Consider the following 23565-nt stretch of genomic DNA (forward strand, 5'->3'; position numbering starts at 1 on the left):
CCTCTGACACGTGTGATTTTTAGAAAATGTTTATTTATTTATTTATTACCTTTTGTTGCCCTTGTTTTTTATTGTTGTTGTTAATATTGATGTCATCGTTGTTAGGACAGAGAGAAATGGAGAGAGGAGGGGAAGACAGAGAGGGGGAGAGAAAGACAGACACCTGCAGACTGCTTCACCGCTTGTGAGGCGACCCCCTTGCAGGGGGGGAGCCGGGGACTTGAACCGGGATCCTTGGTACAGTGTGTGCTAGCTGGTGCACCACCTCCCAGTCCCCATGACCCGGATCTCATTTCCCAGAATGTGCCATTGGTTTCAGCAGTGCAGAGCTCCGCTGTGTTGTTGCAGTAGTTGGAAGAGCTTTGCAGACCAGCAGAGGGATCCCTTTGTACTCCAGCCTGACCTTTGGCCGCTAGAAGCAGTAAAAGGATTCTTCCCGGCAGCCTGAGAGGTGGCGCAGTGGCCAGGGTGTTGGCATCTTAAGCACAGGGTCGCGAGCCCAATCCCTGGCATCACATAGGCGGGTCATGCTGTGGGTCTCTGTCTTTCTGGATCTCTTCCTCTCTGTTTTTTTTAATACTTATTTATTCCCTTTTGTTGGCCTTGTTGTTTTATTGTTGTAGTTATTATTGTTGTTGTAATTGTTGTAGTAGTTGTTGTTATTGACATCATTGTTGTTGGATAGGACAGAGAGAAATGGAGAGAGGAGGGGAGAGACAGGAGGAGAGAAAGACAGACACCTGCAGACCTGCTTCACCGCCTGTGAAGTGACTCCCCTGCAGGTGGGAAGCTGGGGCTCATCCAGTATCCTTACACCGGTCCTTGTGCTTTCCGCCACCTGCGCTGCTGGACTAGCTTCGCGGAAGGAGACAGTCGACCAGGGACTCATGGCTGAGTTGGGCAGCAGTATCACTTTATACATGTAGAACGCAGCATAATCTAAGCCATCTAAGCTAAAAACCAATCACAATCCTGTCCTTATATATATACTGGCCAAATAGGGTGGAAACAGGATGTGACGTAGAGAGGGTGGAGCGAAAAGAGAGACTGGTGCAAACCAGGGTGTGACTAGGAGAGGGGGCGGAGCAAAAAGAGATGGTGAACCAGTGGGGATGAAACCAGTGTCCTGCAGGCAGGGCGGTGCTTAGTTAACAGTGGTTATATAAATAGGATACAGTGTTAAGCAGGGGGGTTAAACCAATGAAACAGAAGGGGTCTTAGAAGCAGAATTAGAAGCATGCCAACACTGCGCTGAACCTGCTGCTCCAGCACCTGACTCGTGATCTCTTCCTCTTCATAAGCAGGCGTCCATCTGTCCCTGGAGCGCATGCTCACTCTCCTCAGCAGGCAGCTCCACCTCCATGTTGTCGGCAGCAGGCCACCTGCGCTCCACCCTGGAGTAGGGAGAAGCTTCCGCTGCCAGGTGTGGGCAGCCAGTGACCCAGTGAAGGGACTCTGTCGTGGACACTGTCACGGCTGACATAGTTTTGCCTGGCCCTGGCCCAGCCCCACACACACACTCGGCTCACACGGCAGCGGTGACCGGCCTGTTGGTGCTTGTCGTCTGAAGTCGCGTGTGTGTGCCGGGCCCTTGGGGACGTGAGCGGCCGGCTGACGGTGTCGTTTCTCGTGTCCGCAGAACAAGAAGGGCACGGAGCTGCTGCTCGGGCTGGACGCACTGGGCCTGCACATCTACGACCCTGACAACAGGCTGACCCCCAAGATCTCCTTCCTGTGGAACGAGATCCGAAACATCTCCTACAGCGAAAAGGAGGTGGGTGAACCAGCCCGCCCCGGTCTCCTGCGGGCATGTCCCTGCGGTGCTGGCGGGCAAGAGAAAGACACACTGCAGCACTGCTGAAGCTCCCCCGCATAGGTGGACAGCAGGGGTCTGAACCCGAGTGTTTGTGCTTGGTGATGTGGGCACTTGCCCGGGTGCACCCCCAGCACACAGATGCGTGTCTTCTGGGGGCACAGGCACCAAGCCTGCAGTCAGCCTCGTAGGACAGAGGGGGGTGGCGAGAGGTCCAAGGGGAGGCCTGAGCGGTGCCCCCCAGACCCAGGCCCCCAGAGTCAGGCGACCACCCAACGAGGCACTGGTAGCCGGGCCCGCCAGGTCCCTCCTCCTGCTTCTCCCTTGCCTGCATAGAATCGGGCGGTAGGCCGGACCGCACTGGATCCCCCTCCCTGCCCTCTGTGTGGGCGTCCTCCTCACACTGCTCTACAGGGAGGGCATGGAGCCGTTCTCTGCCTCATAAGTTACCGGCTCAAATGGGTGCTGGAAAAATGGGGCTCACTCTAGTCTTTCCCTGGGTGAAGCCAGGGGCCCTGGGAGTGCCCGCCGCCCGTCCCCTGTAGGCACCCTGGGGATGGGGTGCTGAGTTCCAGGCCTCAGTTCTTGCCGGCCTGAGGGGCTGCTGTGTGGGGTCCCAGCCTGTGACCCCCCCCTGCAGATGCGGTCAGAGGAGACGGCCGACCTGCTGGCAGAGAAGGCCCAGATCACGGAGGAGGAGGCCAAGCTCCTGGCGCAGAAGGCGGAGGAGGCCGAGCAGGAGATGGAGCGCATCAAGGCCACGGCCATCCACATGGAGGAGGAGAAGCACCTGATGGAGCAGAAGGTGCTGAAGATGGCGGAGGAGTCTGAGAGGAAGTCAGGGGCCGGGGCGCGGGGGTGTCCTGGGCATCGCTTCTCCCGCCGGGCCGCTGATTCTTGCTGGGCTGCTGGGACCGGAGCTGCTGGCGGCCCCTGTGGGTTCGCTCAGTGGGCCCCTAGTCCCCCTACCATGCTGTGTCCGTGTCCACTCCCTCAAAGGGAGTCACTCCTGGGTGGGCTTCCTTACTCACTTGGTTTCCAATAGACGCAGCGGGAGACACCACAGTATGTGGCCTCCTTGCTGCTGTCTCACCTCAAGAGGGTGCGGGGACTTGAACCTGTGCCGTGTGCACACCTTATTGAGTGAACTACTCAGGCCCTGGCATTTGAGCTTTCATCAAGTCCCAGTATCAGCACCCCCAGGCCCACTCTGTGGCCTTGTCACCTCAGGACCAGTCAGGCGGCACGAGGGACTGTGGCTGAGGGCTTGGGGGGGCCCTGTCCTCAGCAGCTCAGACCCAGACCGGATCTGACAGGCTCAGGGAGGAGCAGGCAGACTGAAAAGGATGGGAGGCGGGAGGGACTGAGCCCAGCACTGGTGGCCCACTCCCTGCTGCTCCTCCCACCAGCAGGTCCGCTGGTATCTGAGGCGGCCGCCAAGGATGAGGGCTGGAGCTTGGCTCAGAGGCAGGAGCCCCAGCGAGTGAAGCCCCAGAGAAGCTGGCAGTGAGGGCGGGGCAGGCGGGGGCTCAGGACCTTGTGTCCCCTCCACTCTTTGCTGTCTAGAGGGGAGGCGGGACAGAAGCCCTCCTGTTGCGTCATCTGCGGTCCCCTCCCATGCGTCTGTGGCTCAGAACCTCAGCTTCTTAGACTGGAGGAAGCTGGGCTTCTCGGCCTTTTGCAGGGAGGGAGGGAGGGAGGGGTTGTATAGGAGGCCTAGCCATGGCTCTCCCCCCAGGGCAGGGGTCTTGTCTTAAACGTGCAGATGAACCGCTTGTTGGAACCAGAAAAGAAAAGAAAAACTCACGCTGTAAGGTGTGCACTATACCCACCGAGCCACCTCCTGGCCCCTAGTCCCTGCTTTCCATGCGGGGTGGGTGGCCAGCCCTCTGGCCCCGCGGGAGCCTGTCCTGAAGTGACTGTCTCCTGTCACAGGTCGGTACGACTTCGGCAACAACTGTAGATTCTCCCACATGTCAGAGCGAGACCTGCAGGAGCTGAGTATCCAGGTGGAGGGTACGTCGGGGGCTCTGGGCACAGCTGGGTGGCCTGGGTGCCCTCCCCTCCCCTCTGTGGCAGCCACAGTATGGGGTGGGTGCCCCTGGGACAAGGGGCCGATGCCAGGAGCCGCCCCTCTGCACGAGGGGCTTTCTCTCCACCTCCGGGGGGCCCGAGGCCTCGCCTTGTCCCCTGCCAGCAGGCGTCATCTGCGGGCCCCGGCTGGCACCTGTCCGGGTGGCATCCAAGAAAGCACATGAGATGATGTGTGTGTGCAGTCGGCAAGCTGGCACTGCCCCGTGAGACCACATCCCTCGGACCTGGGCCTTCCCAGACAACCCGACTCTCACTTTTTTTTTTGAAGTCCACTCTGTTTTAGTTATTACTGGATAGAGCCAGAGAGAAATTAAGAGAGGAGTGGTCCGAGAGGTGCTGCAGCAGATAAAGCATTGGACTCTCAAGCATGAGGTCCTGAGTTTGATCCCCGGCAGCACATGTACCAGAGTGATATCTGGTTCTTTCTCTCTCCTCCTGTCTTTCTCATGAATAAATAAATCAAATATTAAAAAAAAAGAAAGAAAGAAAGAAAGAAATTAAGAAGGGAGCAGGAGAGAGAGAGATACCTGCACTAGTGAATCTTTCCCCCTGCAGATAGGGATGAGGGATGAACCCAGGACCTTGCACACTGTAGTGTGTATGCTTAGCTTAACTGACTGCACCACCACGTGGCCCACCCCTCTTATTCTGTTATCCACTCGAAGCGCCTCTCTGAGTAAACGAAGGTGCTGTCTAACAATTGTTGCTTTATGAGATGGAGAGAGGGGGAACCCAGCCAGTGTCTGAGCTGGGACTCAAGCCTGTCTGTAGCCACAGGCCCCTGGGGCAGCTGGGCTCCCCTTGCATCCTGGGTACAAGTCCCGGGGGGCAGCAGCTGGGACGGGCTGGGGACCCCGGGCCACCGCTCACTTGCCCCTCCCGTCCCAGCAGAGGAGAGACGGGCCCGGGAGTGGCCCCTGGAGGTGCTGGAGCTGCCGGAGGTTCACCTGGAGGACTGGCTGGAGAAGAGGGCCGAGCGGCTGAGCGCAGCCCCGAGCTGCAGGTATGTCCCCGGGTCCCCTGCCCTGGGCCAGGAGCCAGCACCCCCCACCCCCGGGGCATGCACGCTGCGCCCTCTGAAGGCTCCACCCTGCCGCCCTGTCCCAGGACCGGCTGGGCTCCAGGACGGGCAGCTGGCAGGCCCAGGGGACAGGCTGTGTCACCCACACCCCCCACCCCAGCAGGGGCTGTGCCCCGGACCCGAGGCTGCTCTGGAGAGGACTCGCACCCAGTGCCCGCACTGTGTGCTGCTTCTGCCCTGCCAGGACGAGACTAATCCCTGGGGCTGGTGCTCTCCTGCCTTGTTGTCTCTGCAGATTGCCACTTGGTCCTTTTAATCCCCTTCCAACCCCCTCCCAGACTCCGCCCTGATCCAGCTGGCAGGTAGCCAGCACTGCTGTCCCTGCAGAGTCCAGTCACACACACCCCGCCGCCCCCACCTCTGAGCAGCCCAGGAGCCCGCCATCCTCAAGAAGAAGGGTCTGGGGCTCCCAGGAAGGGCCCCCAGGGAGACTATCAGGGTCACCTCCATCCTGCAGGGTGCCCAGCTTGACCTGCGCCAAAGGCCCTCCCTCAGCTGGGTCGGCCCCAGGGAGACAGGCTGGTGGGAGACCCCAACGCCCTTCTACCCGGACCCTGGGCCAGCTGGGAGCGGCCATAGGGCCCCTGCACTGACAGCAAGGGGACACCCAGGCTGAGGGAGCTCAGCCTTGTGCGAGCTGTTCTGCACGCCTGCCCCGGGCAGCCCCTGTACCCCTGTGACAGCAGCTGCTGGGAAGGGCGGGGGCCCTCCACTCATGGTCACCGCCCTGAGCAGTGCCCGCAGTGGGAGTGAGGAGCTGGGGCACTGGGGCTGTGCCCCACCTGCCCTGCCCTGGGCAGAACCCAGAGCTGAAGCCTCCATCCAGCAGCTGCAGGGACCCAGGCCTTCGGGGAAGGCAGAGAAGGGCGCGAGAAACGTCACCTTAGAAACACTAGTAGGTGTTTCTCTGTTCCGTAGACTCCCGTGTTAGTAAGACTCTGAAAAGGTACAAAGAAGTAAAAAAGCAAACCCACCAGGGCAGGGGTAGACAGCATAATGGTTATGCAAACAGGCTGTCATGCCTGAGGCTTCAAAGTCCCAGGTTCACTCCCCCGCACCACCGTAAACCAGAGCCGATCAATACTCTGGTAAAAAAAAACAAAAACCCACCACCAGGAGTCACGTACTCAGACAGAAGTACTGCAGATGGTTGGCGTGTCTTCCAGGTTTTTATGCATTTATATATGTTATATATTTCTCAACAAAAATAATGTCATGCTATATACATTATTTTATAAGCATTTCTTCCTCCTGGCCCCACACAGCACCCCTGCAGGCACAGCGGCTGCTCTGGGCGCCCCCCCCTCCATAGTCTCCGGGCTGAGACCCTTGTATGTGAGCCCCTCCCCTGCCTGCTCTCCCTGGAGGCCAGGGGGTGGGCTCCAAAGTCTGTGTTTTGGGGGCTCCGCCTCCCAGAAAAACCCTCTGGGGCAGCAGGTCTGGGCTGTGTCTCACTCGAACCCTGTCCCTTCCTCTCCAGGATCAAGCCCACCAGAGCTGCCATCTTCCAGTACGCTGTGGGCTGGCCGCCCATCCAGGAGCTGCCCCCCTCCCTGCGGGCACCCCCGCCCGGGGGATGGTCCCTGCAGCCCAGCGTCCAGTGGGGCTGAGCCCCTGAGCACCACCCTGCTCACACACAGTCCAAGGAAGCGCTCAGACTGAGGCCAGGGCCTCTGGGTCATCACCCTGGTGTGGACCGAGTCCACATGGGACACTCTGCCCTGTCCCCTCCCTCTGGGACATGCGGGACAGAGGAGTGAGGGCATGTCCTCTTCATGTTTATAAAGTTTGTCTTGTCACCTGGCCCGTTGCACTTTCTCCATCTGTACCCCAGGACCTGCAGGCTGGGAGGCAGGGGTGGGGGGTGGGGGGCACAGCTCCTCTGCAAGTGTGACCGCCGGCCTGGGGAGAGGTGATCAGTGCCCACCTGTTATGCTGTCCCAGGTCCCCACCCAGCACAGGGGCAGCCGGGCCTCCACCTGGAGGAGTGGGTGGGGCAGTGAGGGGTGCGGTGGACCCCATGCCCGGGAGGGAGACGGGCAGTGGAGCTTCCTGTGCCGACAGGGCCAGGCTGGGCTGGCCTCCGGGTGACTGACCACGGGGACTCGACCCAGGCTACTTGGGGCCTCACTCTGCCTTCCTCCCCAGCCTCACCCCTCCCAGAAGTCCCCAGCCGACGGAAAACAGGCCCAGTCTTGGGGTGCCCTGAGCCTCGGGCCCTGAAGCAAGGAGACTGGCCCTGAGGGGCGTGGCGGGGTTGGGCCGAGTTAGATCCCGGATTTAGGGCTCAGGGATCTAACCCCACAGGGGGCCGGACTCAGGCCAGAAAGGGGGGCAGGGGACTCTGCCTCGGTGCCACCCTGCACCCAGGCCTGCGGCCTCGGGTCGGCTGTGGGCACGTGCCCCTCTGATGCCTCAGGGCCCGACGGGGAGGGCGCTACATCTAGGCCAGCGGGAGGGCGCAGGCGGGGGGCCCTCCATAGGCGGCCGAGGCTCCATGCAAGGCCAGGGCTGCGGGGTGGGAATCTCTGGGGCGGAGGCGGGGGCAGTGGGGAGCCCGGGCACAGGCCACCCCCACACCCGGCTACTTCATGCCGCTGCGCAGCACCTGGTTGGCCGCGATGAGCATGACGCTGATGACAAAGGCGATGGCGAAGGCGCAGATGAGGCTCTTGCGCACGCACGTCTGGCGGATCTGCTGGTTGGAGCAGGCTGGGGGCGCGGGACAGCGGGGCCTCAGAGGAGTCAGGGCCCCCTTCGCCTCCGGCCGCCCGCCCCCCTCAGGGCCCGGCCCCCGCGGGGACACTCACTCTCCACGTCCACGGGGCACTCCTCCGCCGTGCCCAGGTGGCTCTCCTCCTCCGTCATGATGATGTTCTCGATGTCCTTCATGGACAGGTGCTCGCAGAAGGTGTCGTAGAGCAGACGCTTCAGTTCGTCCACTGTCAGCTTCTGCATGTCACACTGGGGTGGGGGGGACACACGGACAGAGTGCTGGCCACCAGTGCCGGGGCCCCAGCCACACACACACACACACACACCCCGCCCATCCTCCACACACCCAGGCCGCCCCCGGAGCACCAGACAAGACAGGACTGGCGTGGCCGCCCCTGCCCGGGGTGGGACTCGGTCGCCCTGCGGCCCGGCACAGCCCGTCACGGGAGGGCGGGGAGGGGGGCGGCCCACCTTCCAGAAGACCGTGTCGAAGTCGGTGCCGTGGAACCTCTCCGGGATCCCCGAGGTGGAGAGCTTGGGTCCCAGGAGAGTCACGAACTCCTCAAAGTCCACTTGGCCGTCCCCTGCGGCAGACCAGGGTCTGTGAGCAGGGGGTCTCCCCTGGCACCCCGCCACATGGAGACTGCCAGGTGGGGGTGCGTCTCCAGTTCTGGGGGCCAGGACAAGGGCCTGGCCTTGCTGAGCCCCGGGCTTGCTCCTCAGGAAAGCCTGTGGACTCACTGAGTTCATCACTGAATATTTTTTAAACTATTTTTTTTTAAGATTTTATTTATTAATGAGAAACATAGGAGGAGAGAGAAAGAACCAGACATCACTCTGGTACATGTGCTGCCAGGGATTGAACTCAGGACCTCATGCTTGAGAGTCCAATGCTTTATCCACTGTGCCACCTCCCAGACCACTAAACTATCTTTTTTTATATTTTTAAATTTATTATTTTCCTTTTTGTTTCCCTTGTTTTTTATCATTGTTGTGGTTATTGTTATTATTGCTGTTGTTGTTGGATAGGACAGAGAGAAATGGAGAGAGGAGGGGAAGACAGAGAGGGGGAGAGAAAGACAGACACCTGCAGACCTGCTTCACCGCCTGTGAAGCAACTCCCCTGCAGGTGGGGAGCTGGGGGCTCAAACCAAATCCCAGTTCTTTGTCATATGTGCGCTTGACCCAGTTAGGAAGAGAGACAGGACAAGGTGGGGTAGATAGCATAATGGTTATGCAAGAGACTAATGCCTGAGGCCCCAAAGTCCCAGGCTCAATCCCCTGGCACCACAATAAACCAGAGCTGAGCTGGATAAAAAGAAAAAGGAAGGGGAGTCGGATGGTAGTGCAGTGGATTAAGCGCAGCTGGCACAAAGCTTAAGGACTGGTGTAAGGATCCCAGTTTGAGCCCCCGGCTCCCCACCTGCAAGGGTGTCACTTAACAGGCAGTGAAGTGGGTCTGCAGGTGTCTTTCTCTGCCCCTCTCTTCCCCTCTGCCTCTCTGCTTCTCTCTTCCCCTCCTCTCTCCATTTCTCTCTGTCCTATCCAACAACGATGACATCAGTAACAACAACAATAACTACAACAATAATGAGGGCAACAAAAGGGAATATAAACGTAGAAAAAGGGGGGGTCGGGCGGTGGCGCAGCAGGTTAAGCGCATGTGGCGCAAAGCACAAGGACCGGCTGAAGGATCCCGGTTCGAGCCCCCGGCTCCCCACCTGCAGGTGAGTCGCTTCACAGACGGTGAAGAAGGTCTGCAGGTGTCTGTCTTTCTCTCCTCCTCTCTCCATTTCTCTCTGTCCTATCCAACAACGAATAGCGTCAACAATGGCAATAATAATAACCACAATGAGGCTACAACAAAAGGGGGGAAAATGGCCTCCAGGAGCAGTGGGTTCACGGTGCAGGCACCGAGCCCAGCAATAACCCTGGAGGAAAAAAAGAAAAAGAAAAAGAGAGAAAGAGATGGGGGAGCTCTGCCATCCACAGGTGGTGACGGGACTGGCACCCGGGCCTCAGCCACTGGAAGGGGTGCTCTCCCCAGCCCCTGCTGGAGGGGTGTCACCTGCTTGCCGCCTCCCCGCACGTCAGGAGTCCCTGCTGGTCGCCCGCCGCTCACCGTCCATGTCCAGCCGCTGGATGATGACCTCCAGCTCCACCTCGTTGGGCATGTAACCCAGGGAGCGCATGGCAGTGCCCAGCTCCTGCTTGGAGATGAAGCCATTGCCGTCCCGGTCGAAGACTTTGAAGGCCTCTCGGATCTCTGCGGTGGGGAGCGGGTGGAGGGGGTGAGACAGACCCCTCCCCGGGACCCTGGGTAACAGGAACCAAAGCCTGAGCCCACGGGCCAGGCCAGACGGCCGAGCAGAGGGGTTCCCCCACCCCGTGGAGCTCTGGGCTCGGGCTCCGCTCGCAGCGACCTCGTGTGGCCGCGCTGGGGTCCTGCGCTGCAAGGACACGGTTATGGCTGGGGGTCTGGGGGCCGCCGGCCACGCACCCCACTCCCTCCACCCGGCCCCCAACTACAGCTGGACCCAGACACCCCCAGTGTGGAGCCGCTCTGCCCCCTACTGTACAGAGGGAAACTCAGGGCCTGATGGCTGAGGATGGAAGCAGTGCCGGGCCTGGGAACCAGCATCCCGCTCGACACGTGACCCTGGCCTCGGTCTCCCCAGCCTGAAGTGGGGAGGTGGTGGGGGTCTCCCAGGACATCCCACCCCCCTTGTTCTCTGCCTTTCTGTCTGCTGTCCCCACACCCCAGAAGGCGCCCAGGGAGCATGTCCTCTGCAGGGGTGTGGGGGAGCCTCCATACACCTCAACTTCTCTTCTCTGTCTGTACCCCAGCCTCCTGGCGCTGACACTGCAGAAGGGAGAGGAGAGCTTGTGTGTGTGTGCATGTGCGTGTCTATGTGTGTGTATGTGCATGTCTGTGTGTGCGTGCATGCATGCATGTGTGCGTGCATATGTGTCTCTGTGTGTGCATGTCTCTCTGTGTGCATGTGTGTGCATGTTTGTGTATGTCTCTGTGCGTGTGCATGTGTGTGCATGTCTCTGTGTGTGTGCGTGTGTGTGCATGTGCATGTCTCTGTGTGCATGTGTGTACGTGTGTGTCTTGTGTGCGTGTGTGTGCATGTGCATGTCTGTGTGTGCATGCATGTGTGTGCGTTCGTGTGCGTTCATGTGCGTGTCTGTGTGCGTGTGTGTGTGTGTGTGTCTACATGCAGCAGGACAGAGCCAGGCTGGGCATGCACACCTCAGACCAGACACCAGGCGACTCCATGGCCAGCGCACAGTCAAGTTTGGGGGCCACAGGGGTCAGGATGGCCCTGGGGCTGTGGGCTCTGAAACGGACTGTGGGGTCCTGTACCTTGGGGTCAGTCCTGACCCTGCCAGCCTGGGACCCCACCACAGCCCAAGACCATGGTGTCAGGGGAAGTGGCTTCCTCTGAGCCCCCAAAGGGCTGCAAGTGTCAGACCCAGAGCTGAGAGGCTGACATACATCCAGACGCCAAAGGCCACGTGGGAGCCGCCTAGACCCCAGGCCCACAGACGTGGGGACCGGCCCTGCCTTGCCACTGGGGTGCGAACTCTGCTCTGGGCCAGTCTGGGTCCTGCACTGAGGAAATTCCTGGACAGCTCCGGCTTCCCTGGGCCACCCAGAGCAGTGACTTCTCACCCCCAAGATGTGAGAGCCCGGCAGCCACGGGGGATGCCGAGAGGGTGCTGGCCCCCGAGGACACCAGGGCCACCAGCCGCAGCCTCTGGCCGGAGCTGCTGCCCTCCTGACCCGACCACACTCTGCGGCTGAGGTGCCCTGGACGCCGGCCACCGGAGGTCTCTGGACGTGTGGCTCTGCCCCCCGAGCATCCTCCCCCCTCTGGGAGACTCCAGTACACCCCAGGGACCAGCAGGGTGGGGCCTCTCCTTGTCTCCCCACTGTCGTGGCCCCACAGGCTGCTCCCCACCCCCAATCTTTCTCTCCCACCTTCATTTATTCCTTTTCTTTCTTACCCTTTCTCATTCTTCCCCCTTTCTCTCTTCTTCTTTCTTTCTTTTTAAATATTTATTTATTCCCTTTTGTTGCCTTGTTGTTTTATTGTTGTAGTTATTATTGTTGTCGTCATTGTTGGACAGGACAGAGAGAAATGGAGAGAGGAGGGGAAGGCAGAGGGGGGAGAGAAAGACAGACACCTGCAGACCTGCTTCACCGCTTGTGAAGCGAATCCTCTGCAGGTGGGGAGCCGGGGGCTCGAACTGGGATCCTTACGCCGGTCCTTGTGCTTTACGCCACATGTGCTTAACCCACTGCACCATGGCCCGACCCCCTTTTTAAAATTTATTTTATTATCTTTACTTATTTATTGGATAGGGACACCCAGAAATTGAGAGGAGGAAGGGAGGTAGAGAGAGAGAGAGAGAGAGAGAGACACCTGCAGCCCTGCTTCACCACTTGCAAAGCTTTCTCCCTGTAGGTAGGGACTGGAGGCTCGAACCCTGGTCTTTGTGCACTGTAACATGCGCTCAACCAGGTGCGCCACCACCCGGCCCCATCTTTTTCTCTCTTTTTTTTAAATTTTTTTTTTTTACTTATAAAAAGGAAACATTGTATAAACCGTAGGATAGAGGGGTACAACTCCACACAATTTCTCTTTTTCTTTTTTTTCTACTAGGTTTCTCTTGGACTCATGCCCATGTGCCTACTCCATTGCTCTCAGCAGTTCCTGTTTTTCCTCTTTCTCAGAGAGGCAGAGAGGAGGAGATTCACAGGAGAGACACCTGCAGCACTGTTTGGCATTCATGAATCTTCCTCTCAGGTGAGAACAGGGGCCTTGAACCCTGGTCCGTGCATGTGTCACCACGAGCACTCTGCTAGATGCACCGCCACCCGGCTTCATTTGTCACAAGAGAGACCCCAGAGCACTTCTCCGCTGTGGCATAAAATGGTACCAGGGACTGAGCCTGTGGCTTCTGTGGGCTCCCCGGCCCGTCAGCTCTTAACCACATGGCGTCACGGGCTGAGTGCCACGCGCGCCCGCCGGCAGCAGACTAGGCTCGTCCCGGCCGTCTCCCTGTCACCTGCAGCAGGGCCTGTCCCTCAAGCAGAAGTGTGTGGGTCGTGGGACTCCAGGGGCCACCCACGGAGCGAGCTGCCTGGGAGCCCGGCCCTGCCTGGTCTCTGTCGCTGCCCCGGCCCAGCAGACAAGGCGTCTCTCAGGCAGAGCTAAGCTCTGAGGCCTCCAGGTTCAGGGCACAGCCCTGTCCCCCCACCCTGCCTCGCTGAGCCCCGAGGCCAAGTTCACAGAAGCACTGGAGGGCAAGCAGACCCGGGTTCAAAGCCCAGTGCGGTGCCTCCTCCTGGCGGGTGAGCCCAGGCCTCTGTGCTGCCAGCCACAGCGGGGAGGGAAGAGGAGCCGGCCTGGCAGGGCCCCAGTGCAGGCCGCAGGCCATCGGATCGTGGGCAGCAGAGCCAGGAGACTGGGCTGCCCGGTGCTGGGGGCTCAGACGGCGGCTTAGGCGGTGCTGCCCGTGGCCTGTGCCGGCATGCCCCCGCCCTCTAGAGCCTCTGGTGTTCCATCTGTGAAATGGGGTGTTTGTCCCACAGCTGGGGCTCTGCCAGGGGCTTGGGGTGGGGGGCAGTGTCTGCCAGCACAGCCGGCCACACCTTTCCCCGAAAGCCTGCCCCCCCCACCGGTGGGGGGAGAGCGGGGAGGCCTGGCTTCTCCCTCTTGGCATGGGGACGCCTGGCCCAGACGGGGCTGGCAGGGCCTCCAGTTTCCAGGCCACTGTCCCCCACATGCTGCCCGGTCCCCATCCCGGAGTGTTGCAGTAGGGCCTGAGTTTCCAGCACCCGCTGGGGGGCGCCCAACACATCTGCAGATGGTGGGTGTGCAGAGGAGTGTCGGTCACTGGGGGGGGGGGGGGTGGATAGCCTTGGCCCCACACCCACCACTTGGCTTCCCCAAGTGTCTGTCTAGCGGGGAGCAGGGCTAGGCAGTGTGCCCCAGAGCTCACACTGACCACGCTCAGCGTAGGCTTCACTGTCTGACTGGGCCAGTCCCAGAGCCCAGCCCGGAGGCTGCCTGGTTGCCTGTCTATCTGTCTGTCTGACCCCTTCCTCCTTTCTCACCACAAAGGGCTGGGCTGGGGTTTGCGGCAGCTCCTACTCCTGTCCCCTCATGTACCGGTGTCCCTGTGTGAGTGCTGGGGATGGACACGGGGGGCTCCTGGGGCATCTGACCCCTCCATGCACTCAGGGGCTGGGTGGCCGCCCCCATCTCTGCCCATTACCTCTGCCTGCCGCAGCCTGGGCCCTCCAGCACCTACCTCCCCCCTCCACACACACACCCGCAGTCCCACGCCCGCCACTGCGGCAGTGCCCCTGGACCCTGCTGTGTGCCAAGCCCCAGGGTAGTGCCTCCATGTCCAACCCCCCTACAGAGGGAGCAAGCCAACTTCCTGTTGCAGCAGGGGAAACTGAGGCAAGGCCAGCCGCAACTGTCCCAAGGTCACTCTGGGGGTGGGTGGTGGTGCAGAGAGTGGAGACAGCACCGCCTGGCCAGCCAGGGAGCCCTGGTCCATGCCTGGACCCCCCCCCCCCATGCCTTCCTCCCTGCAGTGACCAGCCAGCCCCTGGAGGTGGAGCAGACCACAGCATAGCAGCCCCATGGGCAGGCACCCTGCAGAAGACCAGGGTCTAGCGTGACAGCCTGGGGCAGGGCCGCTTGTGGGCCTGGTGGGGGCAGAGAGGGCACGGGGATCCGGCAACAGGCACAGACACCCTTTGCCCTGGCAGGAGCTCCCAGTGGCTACAAGCGGGGCCACCAGGCAGGGCGGGGGAGCCAGGAACTCTGGTCTGGGGGTGGCAGATGGCCTGGGACTACCAGGCAGCTGTGTGCTCTTGTCTCCCCCCACCTGCCCTTCAGATGCCCCCTATGCCCGGCCCCTCTGCTCCCCAGCCCAGGACAAGGAGACAGGAGAAGGAGCGGGGACCGCACTGGCTGGGGCTGGTGACTAAGGCTGCTGGGCTCCCGCCAGGGTGTCTGTGAAGCGGCCCAAGGGGAGCCTGGCCTCCTTGCCCCTCGCTGCCCACCCACTGCCCTGGGCACCCTGCAGGTCAGCCTCCTCTCACTCCCTTCCCAGGCTGGAGACACAGGGTGGCCGTGGGGAGGGGGTTCTGGGAGCAAGGAGAGGGGCCCTGGGTCCCGACGATGAGCTGTGAGGGACGGTGGGCAAAACAGAACTGTAGAAGGCTGTGGTTACAGAGCAGCCTCTGCCCTTCTGCCCCGGGGACCCCCCTTCCCTGGGCTTCATGGCCAGAGCCCCTAAAGCTGTACTGTCCCTCGTCCCTCTGTGCTCCCACGGCTGTCAGCAGACCGGGTCTCCATGTGCTGGGGGGGGGGGGGACTTTGGCAGGAGCAGGTGGCTCCAAGCCTGTGGTGCAGTGTGTGGGGGGGGTTCTTCCTCCTTCCAGATCACCCCCACCCAGGCAGACAGACACCCCGGCATCTGCTGCCATCAGGGCTTGCAGATGAAGCCCTCTCTCCCTGACTCCCCGGGGGCTCCATCATCCCCACTGTGCCGCTGAGTCTGCTGTACCCCGCCCCCCAGCCTGCTAGCACCAGACTCCAGGACGGGCCTGCACCCTGCACCCGGGCTCAGATCAGCCCCTCCCCCAACACCAGAGAAGCAGCTTCCAGGGGACCCAGCCTCCCCTCAGCCCAGACCCGCTTCCACTCCTGGAGCCCCCCGGCTCTGGGGGTGGGGGGCTGACTGCCTGCCTCTCATGGGGTAGGGAAACAGCTCCCAGGACTGGAGGGTCTCCTCCCTGCTCCCCCAAACAACCCCCTCCTCTGCATGGCAGCCTTGGGTCCCTATCACGTGGGAGGTGGGGGACCCCGCGGAGGGGTGGCTGTGGCCCCAAGCCTCTGCTTTCTTTTCCAGGTTGGGCAGCCACCACCAAGCCGCCCCATCTGGCCACTTGTTGTCGCCGCCTCCCGGCTCGCCTCCAGGGCGCTCGGGCGGGGGTCCCCGCGGGGCAGGCAGGTGGCGGTGGGGGGTGGCGGAGGGGGCCCTGCGGGAGCCTGGGGAGTCGCGCTACCCCGCCCGGCTGAGTGGCTGCGTCCCCACACACAGCGGGGCGGAACGGGAAAGGAAAGAGAGGGGCTGCAGGGATTCCCCCCCACTGCCGCACCTGCACGGAGGCGACACCGGCGCACCGTGACCTGCTGCGGTGGCAAGTTTCCGCAGCGCCAGCCCCGGACCCCGGACCCCGGACCCCGACTCCCCTGCCCCCGGCGTACCCTCCAGCTCGTCCTCCGGGATGTCCACGGGGCGCTGCTCCGACAGCAGACTGGGCACCGTGTAGATGCCCCGGTACATCAATGCCGCTGTCACCGGGTGGAACGGCATGGTGGCGGCTCGGCGCCCGCCCGCCGCAAACTTCACGGCCCGGGCGCATGGACCGCGGCCGGGCGGGGGGCGCGGTGGGGGCCGGCGGGGGGCTAGTGCCCCTGTGCCCCGAGTGGCCGGGCCATGCGGCCGCTGGGCTCCCGGGGGCCCCGCGGGGCCGGGGGCGGCGCTGGGCCTGGGGCAGCCGCCCGCCGCTGTCCACGCCGCTGTCCACGCCGCCGCTGCCTCCCGCTGCCCGCATCCACGCCGCCGCCCTGCCCGCCCTGCCCGCGTCCACCCTGCCCGCCGCCGCCGCTGTGCTCTGAGCCGCCGCCCCCGCCCGCCGCCGCCTGCGCTTGGCTCCCAGCTCCCCTGCCCAGCGCCTGGCCGTTCGCTGGGGGGCGCTCCACCTGTTCCCACCTCCTGCCTGGGAGTCACACCCCCCAGCGAGCTCAGGCCCCCACACTCACTCACTCCCTGGGCACCCACGAGGCCCCCAACTGGGGAAACTGAGGCCGAGAGAGGAAAGGGCAGTGACCAAGGTCACGGGCAGGACCCCAGGTCCCCCCTGACCTTGCCCCCTCTCCCCAGGAACCCCAGCCCGTAGAGGGCTGCTGGCCGAGGGGCAGGGGCCAGAGTCTGGGCTGTGGGTCCACACAGCCCAACCTCCCTGCCTTCAACATGCTGGGGCTGGCAGGAGCAGCAAGTGTGTCCTGTTGCCCGCGGGGGTGACCGAGGGCCCAGACTGGGGAGGGTGCAGCTGGAGGGGAGGCGGCCCTGGTGTGCAGGCCCCAAGCCGTGTCCATGTGCACAGATCCATGGGGGTGGTCACCCTGGGCCTCCGGGCCCCTCCAAACCGCCACCCTGCCCCCTCGGATTCTGTCAGCCCTGGGGGCAGCAGGGAAGCTGACCTCAGGGAGGCCCTTCTGTTGATTGCGCCTCTGCCCTGGGGGCCTGTAATCAGTCTGGAAAGACAACGCAAGGGCTGCACTGCCCAGCTCCTCAACTTGGCTGAGCCAGGCAGCGAAGGAAGCCACAGTCTGTACTTCCCTCTCTGCCCAGTTCTGGGGGAGCCGGGGCTTGAGAGGGGCAGAGCAACCCCTCCAGGAAGCCCTCTAGAGTCAGGACCCCCGACCCTGGTCCTGGCCTGTGACCAGCTCCTCCTGGGGCAGGACCCAGCAGGGTCACACACTCATGGTGTCGGAACACCCCTGACACCACAGCCCTTGGGGGTTCAGGCTGGTCCTGCCTTCTGCAAAGCTATGCGCCTCAGAGCCAGGTTCTGGGCCAGGATGGTCTCTCCCAGGTGCTGTGTCTGGGGGCTGCTGTCCTGCACTGGGACCCCAGGTGGTCCCTGCGAGCCAGCTCTGGCCTCAAGTCCAGCCCCCTGGAACCAGGGCAGGGTTGAGTGGACAGTGGGGGGAGACAGCCACAGATTGATTTTATTTGTTTATTTGTTTATATATGAGAAAGATAAGAGGAGAGAGAAAGAACCAGACGTCACTCTGGCACATTTGCTGCCGGGGATCCAACTCGGGACCTCATGCTTGAGAGTCCAGTGCTTTATCACTGCACCACCTCCCGGACTACGACAGCCACAGATTTTACAGAGGACAGGAGAGCAGTGCCTCGACTGCTCATGGAGGTAGGAACACAGATTTGCGTAGAGACCCCAGAGCTCTCCGTGGGGTTTTGGGGTCTGTGCTGCCCTCTTCAGGCCTCAGTTTCCCACCTGTTAAGCAGGGCGAGGTGTGCCCGGCAGCTCCCAGAGCAGAGGCTAGGGCAGGAGGACCCTCTTGGCGCAGGGGCCGGCATCTGTGCCTCCCACCCGCCCCGTGCTGGTGGGGGGAGGGGGGCTGCGGGGACACCTGCTACGTGAGTGAGTGAGTGAGCGAGTGAGAGAGTGAGAGTGAATGAGTGAATGAGTCAAGGAGCAAGCCTCCCCACCCGCCCTCCGCCCTCCAGCACCGCAGCCGGCCTCCCCTCTGTGGAGCAGATGGCGCCCTCGCAGGGTGTGAATTATGTCTGTCGCTTCCCTGTCCCCATCTGGGGAAGGTACAGCCGCCATCACACTCACTCCCTGGGTGGCACCCTGAGACTCTGAGCACATCCCTGGAGGGCTCCCTGTGGGCCTTCCCTCTGATCTCCGACTAGGTGCTGGAGAAGCAGGGAGAGGAAGTGCCCTCCCAGGGGCAGGGAGAGAGCCTGTGCAGGGAGGCTCAGCCCTCCCAGGAGGGCAGCAGTGCCAGGCTACTGGCCAGCAGCACCAGGGACAGCGGCGTCTGAGAGCTGGCCACCGGCTTACGGGAAACTGAGGACACGTCCACCCGCTCCTGAGGAGCTGACCGGGCGGCAGTGCGTCCACTGAGCCGAGGAAGTCACAGGGGGCAGAAGACAAGTACTGAGTCCAAGGTCACACCAGGGCAGTGACCACAGCACGTCTGAACTGGGGGCCAGAGGCAGCAGGTGCTGGGGGAGGGTGGAGAGGGCACATGGGGGTGTCCAGAGAGGACGTGGGGGTGCAGAAGGAGTGGGAGTGTCCAGAGAGGGCTTGGTCTGCTGGCCAGGGGGCAGCAGTGTCCCGAGAGCCACCGGGACAGTATCTGGAGGTGGATAAAATATTCATCGTCCAGATACACTCAGTTGCTTGATGAATAATGGAATTTCTAGACTTGCAGAGATAGACCCAGCCGGGAGGGGGTGTGGGTGGATCCCTGAGGCCCCAATCTGCTCAGATGCTGCCCTGCTCTGCCCTGCACACACCTCTGAGCCCTCAGATGCTTGGTCCCCAGGGGACAGGACGTGACAGGAGCCAGAGCCCATGTCAGGGAAGTGGGGTGAAGGGGCTAGAGCTCAGGTCCTTAACAAGTCACTTGGTGACGGGACACGGAGTCCAGCATGACCGGACATACCGGCTCTGTGCCCGGATCCCAGCCCCCGTCCTGCCTCAGTCTCCAGCCCTGTAAGGCAAGGCTACAGCTGCCACCCCCACGAGCTGGTGACAGTGGCAGCGAGGGCTGTGCCCCACCTGGTGCCTGTGGTACTGCCCCTCTGCACCCTGAGCTCCTCAGCCCTGAGTGTTTTGAAGGGGATGACGTGGCCCGGGGCAGAGCTGGGAGCCCCCAGCATGGGCTTTGACTACAGAAACTGCAGAAGCTGGCTTGGAAGACACGGGTCCATTCCAGGCTGGGCTGAGTCCACACACGCAGTTTGGCTTTTTTTTTTTATTATTATTTTATACGGACCCAGGGCCTCGAGCACGTGTGATGGATGCTTCGGTGCCACCTCACTGACCCAATTTTGTCATGATGGCTTTTAGAGACAGAGGGCGGCTGGGAAAGGAGGGACACCAAGTCTTTGCCTCACCACCCACAGGGCTCCACACTCTCGGTCCCAGGTGTCCTGCAGTGATACCAGGGGCTGGGCCCAGGAGCTCAGGCAAGGACCCTGTGCCCTTCTGCTGAGCCATCTCCTGGGTCCCTACGAAGGCATGTTTGTTGATTTACTGTTGATATTTGTTTACTAGAGAGAGAGAGAAGCAGAGCTTCACTCTAGCACATGAAGTGCTGGGGCTTGAACTCCAGACCTCATGCTTTTGAGTCCAGTGCCCTGTCCGCTGCACTACCTCCTGGGCTGCACAAAGACTTTTTTTTTCTTAAAATAGATCTATTTACTTATTATTAGATAGAGACAGAGAGACATGAGAAGGGAGGGGGAGATGGAGAGGGAGAGAGACAGAGAGAGACACCTGCAGCCCAGCTTCACCACTTGTGAAGCTTTCCCCCTGCAGGTGGGGACTAGGGGCTTGAACCTGGGTTCTTGCGCAGTGTGTGCGCTTAACCAGGTGCGTCACCGCCTGGTCCCCATACAAAGGTTTTTTTTTTTTTAATATTTATTTATTTCCTTTTTGTTGTCCTTGTTGTTTTTATTGTCGTTGTTGGGTAGGACAGAGAGAAACGGAGAGAGGAGGGGAAGACAGAGAGGGGGAGAGAAAGACAGACACCTGCAGACCTGCTTCACCGCCTGTGAAGCGACTCCCCTGGAGGTGGGGAGCCAGGGGTTCGAACCAGGATCCTGACCCCAGTCCTTGTGCTTTGCGCCACCTGCGCTTAACCTGCTGCACTACCGCCCGACTCCCAGAAAGGCGCATTTTTAAGAGAACCTTGAAGGGGTTTTCAGGGTTCAGCCAGAAAAAAAGAGGGGAGGCTGGGAGGAGGGTAGTTTGGGAATCGTGGGAGGAACTTGGGTATGGTCCCTCCCACCCAGGGAAGCACTCGCACCCGTCCCCTCAAGGCTGTCTCCTGCACAGAGGAGTGGAGGCCTACTCAGGGCATGGCCAGGCCACTGGCTGGAGAGGACACCCAGGGGACCGTGGTGTCCCCTGGCCCGAGTGACAACTGTGGCAGCTAGCAGGAGCTGAGCACCAGGTTTTGGGGAACCCCTCCACCCCAAGGCAGGATTAGGGTCTTTTGGGGTCCAAGATGTTGGGGGCGGCGCTGGGGTGGGTGGGAGCCCCCCGGGGCTGTGCTGCCGGCTTTACCTCTTCCTGTAGCCCTCCACCCAGAGAGGGGCTGCCTGTGGGCACCCCTGCCCCACCCCCGTGCCCCCAATGTGTCGAGCCTAAGTGATGATAAAACCGACAACAATTTAATTGGTAATTTTAATCCCGGACAGAGCAGTAATGGTGTTACTAATTGGATCGTTAGAGACGTGTGCTTTATGACTGTGTAATCAGAGAAGCTGCAGGGGACGGGGTGAACTAGGGGGCCGTGCGGGGCCAGGGGCCGGGGCGGGGTGAGGAGACCTGGCCTGAGTCCCCACGTGCCATCCCAGGCTCGGGGTCCCCACTCCATGGCAGGGTCCTGGAGAGCACTGAGTGAAGACACCCAGGGTGCACGGCCCAGGCCCCTAGAGAGCGGGGTGGGCAGGGGCCCCTCTGAGCCAGGCCGTCCCCATCCGTCTATCCTCCAAGCAGAGCCACAGCCTTGACACTCACTGCCCAGGGTCTCCACCTCCTAGAACAAGACGGAAGCTCAGGCTCATCCACTTGCTGTCTCTCTCTCTCTCTCTCTCTCTCCCTCTCCCTCTCTCTCTCCCTCCCCTCCCCCTCCCTCTCTTTCTCGCCAGAGCCATGCTTAGTCAGATCTGGTTTATGGTGGTGCGGGGGATTGAGCCTGGGACTTGGGAGCCTCTGGCATGAGAGTCTGTTTGCATAACCATTATGCTATCTACCCCTGCCCTACATGCTGTTGCTCAGAAGGGGAAACTGAGGCCCAGAGAAGGTTGGACACTGAGGACCTTATCTGGCTGACTCCTGTGCACACACACAGCTTCCAAACTGGCCCTCAGGGAGAGAGCACGAAGGGGCACCTTTGGGTGGGATTCACGAGAGGCTGAGGGGCTTCACTACACACATGTGGACAAGCGAATTAGAAGGACCGAGGGGGAGCCACCCCCACCCCACCAGTGGCTCCTCCCAGACCCAGCTGGCTGCCCCCCGGCTCCCCAGTGCTCCCACATTACCCCAGGGGACCTGAGGTCAGCAAGGCTTGGAAATGCCCGTCCCCTGCCCACCCTGCCCACTCTGCCCTGGAGCCCTGCACAGTGTGAAAGGGTGGGTGCCCTGTGTCCTCCTGACAAGTCACGGCCCCCTGCGATCCTCAGGCCTTCACTCAAAAGTCACCTTTCCTGTGAGACGCCCTGGTCTCCTGGCCGCCCCTCACTCACTCTGCGTGCTGTCCTGGCAGGACTTGGGGTCACACCTGGTGGCGAATGAATGAATGAATGAATGAATAAGTGAACAGCCTGCCCTGTTCACAGACAGGTGGCAGTGCCTGCAAGGCCACTGCCAGGCCCAGGAGAGGTGCTCCAGGGGCCCCAACTCCTAGCACCCTCCTCCCACCGCCAGGCCCAGGAGGGGTCCACCCCAGGCACTCTGGCTCCCAGCATTCTTTCCCACCACCAGGCCCAGCATGGGTTCCCCTGGGGCCCCAGCTCCCAGCAGCCCCCACCGCCAGCCCTGGATGGCCCTCTGGCCCTGCCGGGCAGTGACAGGAGATGGACGGGCAGTGCTAGGTGGGCAACGAGCCAGGAGCCTGGGGTGGAGAGCTGACTCTGCAGACGGCCCTTCCCGGAACGCCAGCCTCCCTGACCGAGGACTTGAGCGGGGACAGGTGCTGTCCTCGGCGTGGGTGCCCGGGTGGCCTGGTTGTGAGCAAGTGCTGGGGGTGGGGTGCCAGCTCCTTACGGCATGGCCCCCGCTGCCTCGGTGACTACCTCTGTCCAGAGGAGGGGCACCCACAGGGAGGCAGAGCAAGGACTGCACCCCAAGTCCAGCCCCTAGACCTAGGGGCACTGCCCCTACTTCTTATGCTGGGGGCCTGCTTCAAGCACTCACGTCCCCCTCCCTGCACCCCTGCCTGTCCCCGACCTTCCAGCCCTGATGTGCACAGGCCTGGGGAGTCTCTGGCCTGACCTTCCTCCCACTTCCCAGAGTGGGAAACTGAGGCCTGAACTGAGGGCCACGGGCAGCTGGGAGGCTGGGGCCCTCGTGGGCTTTCTGAAGGGAGCCCCCTACCCAGCCCCCTCAGGGTGAGGAGGGGCAGGGGCTGCCACCCAGCGGGGAAGGACGGGCAGGACGGAGCACACGGAGGGGCGGGGGTGCGGGCCGAGTCGGGACGTGCCAGACACACAGAGGGCTGTCTGCCTCCAAGGAGACTGGGCGGACGGCATGTCCTTGCCGCCGGGCCTGGAGGAGGCTGAGGGGGGGTCACTCCGGGCACAGGCGGCGTCTGCCAGCGTCTGTTCCCAGCCCTGCTCCCTGGGACCTGGACTCCACAGGGCACCCCACAGTGGTGGGCGAGGAGCCCAGAGGTCCAGGACAGGCCTGCTGGGCACAGGGACACAGTGGCAAGCTGTGTGTGTGTTGTATGAGTGTGTGAATGTGAATGTGTGTGTGTGTGTACATGTGTGAATGTGCATATATGTATGAGTGTGTGTGAATGTGTGAGTGTGGGGCAGGAGTAGACAGCATAATGGTTATGCAAACAGATTCTCTTGGCTAAGGCTCCATAGTTCCAGGTTCAATTTCCTACACCACCATAAACCAGAGCTGAGCAGTGCCGTAGTGAAAGATAAGAAAATAAAAAAGAATCGTGGGCTTGAGTGTGTGTGTGTGTGTGAGTGTGTATGCGTGTGCGCGTGTGTGCCTGTGAGTGCAGGTGCTGGAGCAGACAGGCACACACAGACGCTAACACCAGGGCGTGAGAGCAGCGGTGCAGGGCAGTGTGTGTATGTGTGTGAGTGAGTGTGTATGCGTGTGCGCGTGTGCCTGTGAGTGCAGGTGCTGGAGCAGACAGGCACACACAAAGACGCTAACACCAGGGCGTGAGAGCAGCGGTGCAGGGCAGGGGTCAGGAGTAAGGTCCTGGGCAGAGAGGGGTTCTGGGTAGAATGGGGGCCAGGAAAAGCA

General features: G+C 61.6%; 4 protein-coding genes across 6 annotated transcripts in view; 2 read left to right on the forward strand and 2 right to left on the reverse strand.

Annotated features, from left to right (window-relative positions):
- The window catches only part of LOC107523668 (merlin), a 263651-nt gene that overhangs the window by 164281 nt on the left and 75805 nt on the right, over nucleotides 1-23565 (reverse strand). The gene's annotated exons all lie outside the window — the stretch shown is intronic.
- LOC132539065 (merlin-like) lies at nucleotides 2174-2918 on the forward strand. The gene has a single exon (XM_060192877.1). It carries the CDS (start codon nucleotides 2454-2456, stop codon nucleotides 2856-2858), a length of 405 nt encoding a protein of 134 aa, XP_060048860.1. The 5' UTR covers nucleotides 2174-2453; the 3' UTR covers nucleotides 2859-2918.
- On the forward strand, nucleotides 3654-6785 carry LOC132538985 (zinc finger matrin-type protein 5-like). Of its 2 annotated transcripts, none has more exons than XM_060192619.1 (3): nucleotides 3654-3829; nucleotides 4799-4910; nucleotides 6469-6785. In XM_060192619.1, exons 1-3 carry the CDS (start codon nucleotides 3787-3789, stop codon nucleotides 6596-6598), a joined length of 285 nt encoding a protein of 94 aa, XP_060048602.1. In that variant the 5' UTR covers nucleotides 3654-3786; the 3' UTR covers nucleotides 6599-6785. The 2 variants fall into 2 exon arrangements, with proteins under 2 accessions (XP_060048602.1, XP_060048601.1); XM_060192618.1 differs by having other exon boundaries at nucleotides 3781-3829; nucleotides 4796-4910.
- On the reverse strand, nucleotides 7391-16116 carry LOC132538986 (calcium-binding protein 7). The gene is made up of 5 exons (XM_060192620.1): nucleotides 16007-16116; nucleotides 9826-9969; nucleotides 8175-8287; nucleotides 7799-7952; nucleotides 7391-7700 (listed from the first exon to the last, which is right to left on the reverse strand). The coding sequence occupies exons 1-5, from the start codon at nucleotides 16113-16115 to the stop codon at nucleotides 7573-7575; spliced, it is 648 nt and encodes a 215-aa protein (XP_060048603.1). The 5' UTR covers nucleotide 16116; the 3' UTR covers nucleotides 7391-7572.

Source organism: Erinaceus europaeus, chromosome 6 (assembly GCF_950295315.1).
Source record: "Erinaceus europaeus chromosome 6, mEriEur2.1, whole genome shotgun sequence".
Lineage (NCBI taxonomy): Eukaryota > Metazoa > Chordata > Mammalia > Eulipotyphla > Erinaceidae > Erinaceus > Erinaceus europaeus.

Excerpts from the sequence above, each read along its gene's own strand:
- LOC132539065 (XM_060192877.1), top strand. The coding sequence starts at position 2,454 with ATGCGGTCAGAGGAGACGGCCGACCTGCTGGCAGAGAAGGCCCAGATC.
- LOC132538985 (XM_060192618.1), top strand. The coding sequence starts at position 3,787 with ATGTCAGAGCGAGACCTGCAGGAGCTGAGTATCCAGGTGGAGG. Across the intron at positions 3,830-4,795 it reads GCTGAGTATCCAGGTGGAGG|CAGAGGAGAGACGGGCCCGG; the intron begins GTACGTCGGGGG and ends CTCCCGTCCCAG. Across the intron at positions 4,911-6,468 it reads AGCGCAGCCCCGAGCTGCAG|GATCAAGCCCACCAGAGCTG; the intron begins GTATGTCCCCGG and ends CTTCCTCTCCAG.
- LOC132538986 (XM_060192620.1), bottom strand. The coding sequence starts at position 16,115 with ATGCCGTTCCACCCGGTGACAGCGGCATTGATGTACCGGGGCATCTAC. Across the intron at positions 8,288-9,825 it reads CCAGCGGCTGGACATGGACG|GGGACGGCCAAGTGGACTTT; the intron begins GTGAGCGGCGGG and ends GGTCTGCCGCAG. Across the intron at positions 7,701-7,798 it reads GTGCCCCGTGGACGTGGAGA|CCTGCTCCAACCAGCAGATC; the intron begins GTGAGTGTCCCC and ends CCGCGCCCCCAG.